Raw genomic sequence first — 11,204 nt, 5'->3', positions numbered from 1 at the left:
TCTTTTGATGTTATTTAAAGGATAAAAACATAAGCTATACAAATATACAAAGTGTTGCAGTGAATGGAAATTTGCTGTTCAGTCTTCCCCCACAATTTGACAATATTTCCATCAGGCTGGATGGAGTTTTTACATTGTTTGACAGTTGCCATATTGGTGTTGTGGTTTTTCTTTTAATATTGCAGAACACACAAACATCTTTCACTTTCTCTCATATTGTACCTGAAGGCTTTCCATGCAGATAAAAATATACAATCAGAGTGTGGTATTAAACCTGTTTTTTTGTGTGTGTGTTTTAAATTTTACTTATTTGTACAACCTTTGGGATGGACGTTTCTGACAAATCAAACCATTCTACACTCATCCATTCTAGCCTGTGTAGTAGTTTCAATGTTAAATAGGTGAAACTGACTAAAAGAAACTGCATCATTTTACACCCAGTGACTCATGACGATAAAGGAAAAACATGATTGAAGTCATTCTTACAAACTGTAAACTGAAACCTCTCATTAACAAGGTTTAATTGTGTAATCTGCAGTGTGCCCTGTAGTGGTAAGAATGATATCTTTGCATCTTTATGTTGCAAGTTTATCTAATTTTTCCTTTCAGATGGTTGCAGACTGTCTGTATAACGCAGCGTGCAAAAAGTGGTGGAGCCTGTTGTTTTGTTTTTTTAAGGAAGTGAATATATGGTATAAGTGCTGCTATTCATATCACTCACCATAAGTGGGTGAAATATTAAAAAGTAACTGTTCACACACTTCAGTGGTCCAGCTTTACCCATTATTGGATACTTATATAGTACGTTTGTACTCTAATTGAGCACCCAGTTTTATGCCTAAGCTAATTTTCTAACGTTCAGTTACCCTCAGTCACACAAATGTGTCGGGGGCAACCCGAGGTTCATCATCTCGCCCACTGACACATACTGCAGACTATAATTAGGAAGAGTTAAGACTGAAATATAGTTTCTTTTTGTTATTATTAACCTGAGAGAGACAGCCAAGCCACTATACCCACCAAAGAGCACAGATGAAAACCCTAGAAGTTAGCCACAAAATGAAAGCTAGTCAGAAGGTGAAATGGCCCAAAGCTCCTCTTCACTGAGTAGGCATGAACAGACACAAACACACAGCCAACGCAGTGTAAAGCAAGAGCTCTCCTTTCCATGACCTTAAGGACTCATTGCCCAATGACTGATTTGAGTCAGTTGTCAAAACACAGTAAAGAGAGTGCAAGGTAGTCCCACGATTCTGTCTTGAATAATAATGACTTCCAAAATACAGTTTTATTTTTCTGTCAATTTTACTTATTTGTACAACCTTTGGGATGGACGTTTCTGACAAATCACACCATTCTACACTCATCCATTCTAGCCTGTGTAGTAGTTTCAATGTTAAATAGGTGAAACTGACTAAAAGAAACTGCATCATTTTACACCCAGTGACTCATGACGATAAAGGAAAAACATGATTGAAGTCATTCTTGCAAACTGTAAACTGAAACCTCTCATTAACAAGGTTTAATGGCGTAATCTGCAGTGTGCCCTGTAGTGGTAAGAATGATATCTTTGCATCTTTATGTTGCAAGTTTATCTAATTTTTCCTTTCAGATGGTTGCAGACTGTCTGTATAACGCAGCGTGCAAAAAGTGGTGGAGCCTGTTGTTTTGTTTTTTTAAGGAAGTGAATATATGGTATAAGTGCTGCTATTCATATCACTCACCATAAGTGGGTGAAATATTAAAAAGTAACTGTTCACACATTTCAGGGGTCCAGCTTTACCCATTATTGGATAATTATATAGTACTTTTGTACTCTAATTGAGCACCCAGTTTTATGCCTAAGCTAATTTTCCAACATTCAGATACCCTCAGTCACACAAATGTATCGGGGGCAACTCGAGGTTCATCATCTCACCCACTGACACATACTGCAGACTATAATTAGGAAAAGTTAAGACTGAAATATGTTTTCTTTTTGTTATTATTAAACTGAGAGAGACAGCCAAGCCACTATACCCACCAAAGAGCACAGATGAAAACCCTAGAAGGTAGTCACAAAATGAAAGCTAGTCAGAAGGTGAAATGGCCCAAAGCTCCTCTTCACTGAGCAGGCATGAACAGACACAAACACACAGCCAACGCAGTGTAAAGCAAGAGCTCTCCTTTCCATGACCTTAAGGACTCATTGCCCAATGACTGATTTGAGTCAGTTGTCAAAACACAGTAAAGAGAGTGCAAGGTAGTCCCATGATTCTGTCTTGAATAATAATGACTTCCAAAATACAGTTTTATTTTTCTGTCAGTCTGAAACATTGGGAGATGTATCAGAGGCAACTCAGGGTTCAGTATCTCACCCACTGATGCATACTGCAGACCTCTTTGACTAATGTTGATGGTACTATTCATCATCTCCCCCCTCCATAACTCTCTGATCTGGTTCAGATCACCATCCCATCTCGGTGTCTCAGATCTTCTTCTTCTCTTTCTCTCTCTGTCCCCTCTCCCTGTCTTGCCCGTCTTGCCACCATGGGGAGCAGGGCCTTCAGCTGCTCTGCTCCTCGACTCTGGAATTCCCTACCTCCTGATTTAAGAAATATCACTTCCTTCTCTCTCTTTAAGTCCAGACTCAAAACTCACTTGTTCAAAATAGCTTATCCCACATAACCTCTCCACTCTGCTATTTAAAATTTGTTTTGTCTTATGCTTTTATGATTGTGTAAACTGCTTGCTTTTATGTTGCATTTATTATTCTGCTGTGTACAGTGTCCTTAAGTGTTCTGAAAGGCGCTTTCAAATAAAATGTATTATCATTATCATTATTATTATTATTATTATTACTCTTATAGGCGGGATTGACTGCTGTATGTTTCTGCAGGATCAGTTGAATCGGTAGGGAATCAGAATATGAGACAATATTTTCTCCTAATGTTTCAAAGTTCAGAAGGGCAATCACTGATCAATCCGGTGTTTTTTTTATTATTATCTTTTTTATTTTGTAAAAGTTGTCTAAGATAACCATCTCTTTACTACAGGAAGTGAAAGAGATCAAGCGCGATAAACTGCTCTTATTCTGAAAGAACAGGACCGGATGTTTTCACGGGTAGCGGGGAACATGAAAATAGTTCAGTAGTAAAGAAGCTACAGATTTAGTAAAGAAGCTACAGATTTAATTTTACAGGCTAAATATAAGTGATATCGTGTCACACAAGTTAAGGAAAGATCGAATCACTTAATAATGAGCCTACACGTATTTTGATATATGTTTATTTTAACGCGGCAGCAGGAAACGGCTTCATGATAGTAGCGGCTAATGCTAGCTGACCTGCTGTTGTGGTCGATCTGTGACTCTTTGTAAGAAACCACTGAAATGGAGTTTGGTTACAGACAGTTTGTACTGTTTTTTTTGCTCTAGAATAACTGTTCCGTTTTAACGGTGTGTAAGCAGTAAGGTATTGCGGACATCAGTCATATTGATTTTATATCATAGTAAAGGTTTAAACTGATACACACAGATGGATAGATCCCCTGTGTTGAATACAGCTGGTGCAGAAAGCGAAGATTTGATGTGTGATTCAGTGAAATGCTACATTTGCCTGAATCCCTTTGAGAAGCAGACTGTGGGCTCTCTGGAGAACTGCCAGCACGTCTTTTGCCTTGAATGTATTCTCCAGTGGTCCCAGGTAAACTCCCCTCACCTTTCAGAGATACTTTAAAGTCGTAAATGTTGTTTAACATTCTTTAAGAGCCATACCAGCTCATTTGATGGAAAATAGGAAATTTCGCATGGGTAAAAGGGTGCATGTACAGCATAAAAACAATATAAACAAAAAGGCTTCTTCTGACACAGACTGAACATAATGTTAATGTAGTTAATCATTTTAACAGTTTAAAAGGTGAGGTTGATCTGAGAATTTTAGCTTTGATTTATTTATTTTTATTGATAAAATAATTTTTGCACATTGTTGTAAATTAAGTTCTATGCTGTTGGCCAAATATAAGTAATGAATGTGTTGAGAATTGTGTTTTTTCCACTGTTTTCTTGACATATTATAGCCAGCCCTGATAATGGATTAAGAAAACAATTAGCACGTTATTCCAAAGTGATAGTGAGTAGTTACAAACATATGTGAATGAAATTTTAAGACACTGCTGTGTTCACAGATTTATTTTCTTTCTATTGATTTTCAGACAGCTAACACTTGCCCAGTGGATCGCATCAGTTTTACCTTAATCTACCAGAGAAGGAGCCCTGGAGACGATGTTCAAAAGAAGGTTTGATGGAGGTGGCATATGGAAATCCAGCATTATATATGTGAACAGTGGGCTGAGGTATTTGTGCTTCCCCAGATCAAAGTGAGCGTACGAAAAAATGAAGATGGTGGCGATGAAGAGGAGGGGAGCAGTGCTGCAGTTATCTGTGAGGAATGTGGTCGTGGAGACCGGAGGCACCGGCTTCTGGTGTGCATACTCTGTGATTCAGGGTATGATTTCACGTTTTGATTTGTCGTGATTCCACCCTGTGATGCTTTTTGAATAGTTCCACTCATGTTTTGCATGTGTCCCAGCTGGTGCTCATATGTACAGAACTACATTTTTTTCTTTCCAGTTACCATATGCACTGCTTGAGACCAACTTTAAACATGAGACCTGAAGGTGACTGGGTTTGTCCCGAGTGTGCAGTGACTCCTCATGTTACAGGTAAAAGTGTGTAGTTAAAGGTTCATGGCTAGAATAATGAACCATTAAAAATGTTATGTTCCTTATATGCACTTACATGAAATTTTTACTAAGTTTAAACCAATAACTAGGCCTGTGTGATGTGATGAAATATATCGACTAACAATATTAAAACGCTTATCTTTTCACTCTGTCGTTTATTTTGTGCTCAAAATAAAACTCAGAAATGTCAGAGCAGGCTTTTCCTAGCGGCACACCATTTAATAAAGACTCAGGAAGATAACGAAGATAGCGGCCATTACAACATATATTTATAAATATATGTGTTACGTTCCCCTAAAAAGGTCCAGGGGATGAAGGAAAGTAACAAAAGGTGTCCAGGTCGAAAAAAGAAGACAGCGAGGCAGAATGGTTAAATTAAAGAGTTTTTTAAATGCTTCTATTAATAACTGAATTAAAAGAGATGGTCAAGCTGCTATCAAAATTTAAAGAAACAAACCAAAACTCAGGTGTTGGTCAGTAAACTGAAAAGTAAGTGAAAAAAGGATTAGTCACCAAACACACACAGCTCACTAGCTGCAACCCAACATGGCTTTCTGGCACTAGAGCTCACCTCTCTCTGGCTTTAAGTACTTCTAATTGCTGATGGGAGTCAGCTGTACAAAAAAGGTGGCACCTGAGGCAGGAGAGATGGCAGGACACACCCACACAAGGGCAATTTCTGGAGGAGGCCCTGCTAGGGCCATAAAAATATGATTTTGTGCATTGGTCATGTCGCACAGCCCTATCAATAGCAAACAAACTCAGCAACAGAAGAGAAGAGCAGCAAAGGTCAGTGTCAGTAATAAGAAATATTAGTTTTTCCTCTCAAGAGGGCAAAAATGTACATGAGTACATTATGTTTATGATGCTGTTAATATCAACAGCTGTCAGTTTGAAATCAGAACAGGTATCTCAGAAAGGCCACACTCGGGAAGCACCATTCACCAGGAGAAAATTTCCCAGCTTGCTTGTTGCTGGAGGTTGAAGCTGTTGATAAGTGAAATTAATCCCAAAAATCACCAAAAAACCCTTGCAATTGTTTTGCCCACTAGCAGATTGCATACACACAACTGAACTGTGGGTAAACGATGTATCATTCCTGCCAAAACACCAGCACCCAGTCATACCCAGAAACAGCAGGTAAGACACCTGTTGTAAGTACAATGTAATGCACCAAAATCTCAGGCGTGATCACATGACGTGGGTGTATTGAACCGCACTTTGGAGCGGTGTTTTGAACTTCTTAAAAATGTTTTCAAATGCCCATCCTAAATGACAATAATACACTTTATTTATATACCACTTTTCTTAACAAAGTTAAAGTGTTTCAGCGTTCAGTGTTTCCTTTTTTTTAAAGCGCATTTATTTCTGTGAACTTGTTGCTGTACAGAAAGCTCCCTGACAGAGGAGGAGATCAGTGATGGAGAACTTACAGATCTCCTGGCTGAAGTGGACGAAATTCCCTCTACCAGCAGTCGTCTTCGGCCCTCCACCACAAATCGGCCCAGCAGCTCCACCGAACGGCGACGCAGCGCAAGAATCCTGAGCAGAGGCGGCAGCAGTCCAAGCTACGGACCACAAACCTCCTGGGTGGGTTCAGTATTACACAGACTGCTTTGATTCAAAGAACTTTTGTTGTTATTGTGGAATTGGGAAAAACACAATTTTTCTTTATAGCCTAACGTTTCTCATTTTTAGTTTGCGTCACAATTTTTCAGGTATTGCTGCAGCACTCTCTATGCAGCCAGTTTTACCCGGCAACTACCAGCAACCATTCACCAGCTAATCAGGGAATGCATATTTTCCCAACTGGTTCCTAGACCTGTATGATTGAGGCTTAATGCAAATTACAAGCTAAATAGTAAATCTAGTGTAATTGCCATAGAGTTACAAAGATAAGAATCCCTTCTTCTAAAAAAGTAAAGACATAGGTATCTTTTGAAAAGTGAGCTGGTTTCCATTTCCCCTATAGTTTGGCTCCCAGCACAAAGGAAGCACATTTTCTGTCATATTACAGTGAAGAGAACGACATTCATCCTATAAACAGTGAGGAAAAGATTCAGATAATTGAAGTCCTCATTAGGGCTTAAGCTGTTGTCTCACAAACAGTTCATCACAATTATTTAATAATAGTGCACTTTAAATAAGGACTTCATATCTGAAGCATGTGACCCTTAAAACAGGATGTACTGATGCACACTGTGTCTTCATATTCTGCTCTGTGAGCTGTAAAACTCTAGCACCTAGACCCTGTTTAATGTGACATTTTAGGTTTTCTTTGTGTCTTTGTGGATGGTTTGTCGTAAAGTTGAAGGACTCCAAAATAATAGTAAGAGCAAAGGACACTTACTTAACTTAAGTTACCAGGTGTTAGACACTCAGGAAGCGAAGACCTCGATCGTGGTTTCTCTGATGTTAACAATCGTGCAGTGCATACAAGTTACTGTATGAGCAGCGCAGCGGTGTATAACCACACTTTCTACTCTGCTCAATGTTTTTTTTCCTGAAGATATGCCACTAATGTTGGTGCACGAAGATGTTTCCACCTGTCAAGCATCTGCACACACGCCTATAGTAGGCCTGTTGGTGAAGAACAGGGCAGCTGCTGCTGGTCCTATCTAAAAAAAAAAAAGTTTAGAGGAAGGAACTATCATTCTTTTCCTTATTTTGTTCCTTCTTAAAAAAATATAGATATTATTGGAATACTGGATACTCATTTACAATAGTATGTATGTATGTACGAATATGCCTTATATCCCAAAGGTTCAAGCTTCAGAGTCCTGCAAATTGCTTTTTCTACAATGCAAAGAAAAAAAAACAAATTAAGAAACAGAACAACAGGTCGTCATTTGAAGCACGACTCAAAACAAGATTATGCATTTTAAAGGAGAAGGGGGAAAACTTCTGCATATTTAAATGGAAAAACATGCTTTTGTGGAGATGTATAGAATATGTTAACTGTTTCAGGGTATGGAGATGCAGATTCAGAATTTGCTTTATTGTCAGTATAACATAGAAAAAAGAAAAAACAAAACAAATTTATTTTGGCAGCTCCTGACTTGCAAAAGAAAATAAAACAATGTGCAAAGACAAGAGTACTGTGAGGCACAGTTCAGCAGTGCTGTTCACAACTGTATGTGCAGTTTAATGTTTTGATTTGTTTTTGCTTGCTGCCAGCTTAGAGTAGAAAGGCGCTGCATAAGAACCAATCCATTTACCATTTACATCTTTCTGACATCATTGTTTCACAGTTTGCAGTGTAGTTGTTCAGTGATGTAATGCTATGGTACAGTTTCCTTGTAAGTTTAGTAGACCCAGAGGTATATGCATCAGCAAATATCTGTGTGATGTATTGCAACTCTTTGGGCTGGGGCCTTGAACATTTTTAATAGAAATAATCACAAATTTGCAGGTATCTATAAAAGTCCTGCTTACCTTACCCTCTGACTGGAAACCTTTGATCACATCCTCCCATGCACCTGCTGATGTTCTTGCTGCCCTCCTTGGTAATTCCCAGCCTCATGTTATATGCTATAGTACTTCTAAATACTGCCAATTCATTTTATTGCTGATGCACTTATTCAGTTTTAGAAAAACTGAGACCTGGTATTGGTGTAGGATTTAGTCTCTGCAGGTATCAGCAAACAAAAAGTAATATAAAAAACCCAAGAAAAAAGTAGATGTAGTCATTGCAGCGACATGATTCAGTATGAATTCAACAAATAAAGGCTGAAAACAGGATTCCAGCAATCACACATGGAGGACAAGCTCATTGTCATCATCTGTGGGCAGACTGAGGATTATCATTCAACTTTGAATGGGCTTAGAGGAGAGTAAATATGTCAGCTATCGGGTGCACTTTTCCTCCTCTCACTAACTTTTGCGTGACAATATTTGTGGGTTTTCCCAAAAGTAACTAGTAAGTAGGTTTCCCAAATCAACCTACTTAAGTCAGCCGAGCCCCAGAAGCTCTGGCTTCAGGCTGCTCTACATGTTCTGAAAAAGCCCCCGTCACCCTGCTGCTAAAACCTTCTGTTTACAGCGACAGCCAATCACAAGAAAGCTGGCTTAAAGAGAGGTTGGCCTTAAAGGGGGAGGAGCTGAAACCGCTTTTTTAGACAAAGGATGAACTCAGGCTCAGGACATCATAAATAAGTTTGTGCACTGTGATCCTTGGACTCAAGTAGAGGAAAAACATGTGGAGCTGAAATTGAGCTTAATTGTTTCCATATCTTTTTTTTGTCACATATCTTAAAACCATAAAACAAACTGAAAACAATACAAAATACCAAAAATTATTCTGCTTGGGTAACTCGATCGCCCTCGGCAGCGAGTCCACGATTCGACTCCCAGCTGGCCTGACTGTTTACTGCGTGTGATTGCCTCCATATTTTCTCTGCATTTTTGTTTTGTCTCTAATTCTCTCAGCTGCTCCGCTTTGGCATCTTCACATCAGATCATCTGCCTGTCCTCTGTCACTACATCCATGAATCTTCTCTGTGGTCTTCCTCTTCTTCTTTTTCCTGGCTGCTTCATAGTCGACATCCTTTGTCCAGTATATCCACTATCCCTCTTTTGCACATTTCATATGCGCAAAAAAAAAAATATTAAAAAGAATTAATGTGCTATAAAACATTTCATGGTGCATGATTTGAATTAAGACATTATTATAAACAGTCACACATCAGAGAGGAGGACGTGAGACTGCTGTTTTTTCAAAGATGGATTTGTTAAAAAAAAAAAAATGCATTCATGTAATTATAAGTTGCCACATCATAAATTAATCTTCCCATGAAGCTGGTCTTAAACTCTGTGTAAATGATTCTTATTTTTCAGCATGTACCAAAATATCTGCTGAGGGCATCAAAGCCTCCAGTCCCAACTGATAAAGCTCATAATCAGAGTGAAAGCAGCCATGCTTCAGTCAGTAAGTAAACAACTGTCAGTGCTGTGATGCTGAGATGTGAAGACTCACATTTTTACATTTGCTTGTATAACGCGTGTGAATGTATGTTTCAGAGATAAAGAGAAGAAAGAGGGGGAGGAGGAAGCATGCAGCCTAAACTCTGCACTGCTGACAAGAGAAAGGAAAGTCAGTCTGTCTCACCTGATCAGAATCAGCATTTAGTACAGTAATGAGGTCGTGCAAAATTCATACTATGAATACTGTATTTGTGACCCCCTCGTAACTTTCCAAGTACAGGAAATAGCCACATGAATTAATCAGTTTTATACCCTCTTTAAGTGTCACAATCTAATGTTCAAATCTGTATAATTTATCTCTAGCTCTACAACAAACTCTGAGTAGCTGTATCATGGGATATGTCACAGTTTAAATTGCAAAACTGCACCAATCTATGATCTAGAGCAGGGGTGGGCAATTAATTTTCCCAAGTTGCTATGTAACAAACTAGGATTTTTGTGGAGGGTTGCACCAATGAGCTGAACTCATTTCTGCTCAATATTAATTTCATCTTTTTATAAACTGCTACAAGTAAAGATCAGATGTTACAGTTAGGTCCTAATTGTGCCCACTTGAAGAACTGAATTGATACCTCACATGTGAAGAAACAAAAACAAGCATTGATACCCTGTTTGATCTGTTTGAGAACTTAAAACATACGAACAACTCAGTCCTAACATTACATCGATCAGACAGCTTCATGTCCTGAAGTTTCTCAAAATCTAGAAGCGTCTGGATCCAGAGGGTGGATATCGTCATTAAAGACCCAGCTGCTACAGGTGACCACAAGGTGGCAGCATTGTATTTGCTGAGAAACAGGTTCAGGTTCAGTGCAAGAGGCTACAGTTAAGATACAGCCCAGGTGGTTCAACTTTAAGGCAAGCTGATTTCTATACAGTTTTTTAAAAACCCAAACTTTCAATAAATGTTTTTCTTTATCTATTGTTTTTTTTGTTTTTTGTTTTGTTTTGTTTTCCATTTGGAAATTTAGAATTACCAAATATAACATTGAGCAATGACAAAAATCTAACCCTGTTGGAGAATATTATTTTTACATTTTTTAGATTGTTCTAAATTATGAGTGGGGCAAATAATATTTGCTTATAGCTCCTGTGTGGTAGAGAACGATGACCCAAGTTTGTGACCCAAGCAAACCACAGTAATAGCCATTATCCACAAATGGAGAAAACTTGGAACGGCGGTGAACCTTCTGATGAGCGGCCAACCTACGAAAATTACTCCAGAATTACTCATCCATGAGGTCATAAAAGAAACCGGAACAACAACGAAAGATCTGCAGACCTCGCTCACCTCATTTAAGGCCAAAGTTCGTGATTCAACAATAAGAAAGAGGCTGAACAAAAATGGCATCCATGGGAGAGCTCTAAGGTGAAAATCACTGCTGATCAAAAAGAACATAAAGGCTCATCTTATGCCAAAAAACATCCCAAGACATAGGAAAATATTCTGTGGACTGACAAAAGTTAACACATGATTTAATAAAAATGTCATAGCAACA

The 11,204-nt window shown here is 38.6% G+C and overlaps 1 protein-coding gene across 1 annotated transcript; it reads left to right on the top strand.

Moving 5' to 3' along the window:
* Positions 1-3,060: 3,060 nt before the first annotated feature.
* LOC100706891 (PHD and RING finger domain-containing protein 1) lies at positions 3,061-11,204 on the top strand. The gene is made up of 7 exons (XM_003439064.5): positions 3,061-3,683; positions 4,192-4,275; positions 4,351-4,484; positions 4,610-4,701; positions 6,113-6,312; positions 9,559-9,649; positions 9,742-11,204. Exons 1-7 carry the CDS (start codon positions 3,516-3,518, stop codon positions 9,783-9,785), a joined length of 813 nt encoding a protein of 270 aa, XP_003439112.1. The 5' UTR covers positions 3,061-3,515; the 3' UTR covers positions 9,786-11,204.

This window comes from Oreochromis niloticus, linkage group LG20, assembly GCF_001858045.2.
Source record: "Oreochromis niloticus isolate F11D_XX linkage group LG20, O_niloticus_UMD_NMBU, whole genome shotgun sequence".
NCBI classification, from domain to species: domain Eukaryota; kingdom Metazoa; phylum Chordata; class Actinopteri; order Cichliformes; family Cichlidae; genus Oreochromis; species Oreochromis niloticus.
This window is presented reverse-complemented; position numbering and strand designations above follow the sequence as displayed.

Bases quoted from the DNA above. Each gene is read 5' to 3' on its own strand.
- LOC100706891 (XM_003439064.5), top strand. From the start codon at position 3,516: ATGGATAGATCCCCTGTGTTGAATACAGCTGGTGCAGAAAGCGAAGAT. The intron at 3,684-4,191 runs GTAAACTCCCCT...ATTGATTTTCAG, and splicing joins GTATTCTCCAGTGGTCCCAG to ACAGCTAACACTTGCCCAGT. The intron at 4,276-4,350 runs GTTTGATGGAGG...GTGCTTCCCCAG, and splicing joins GAGACGATGTTCAAAAGAAG to ATCAAAGTGAGCGTACGAAA.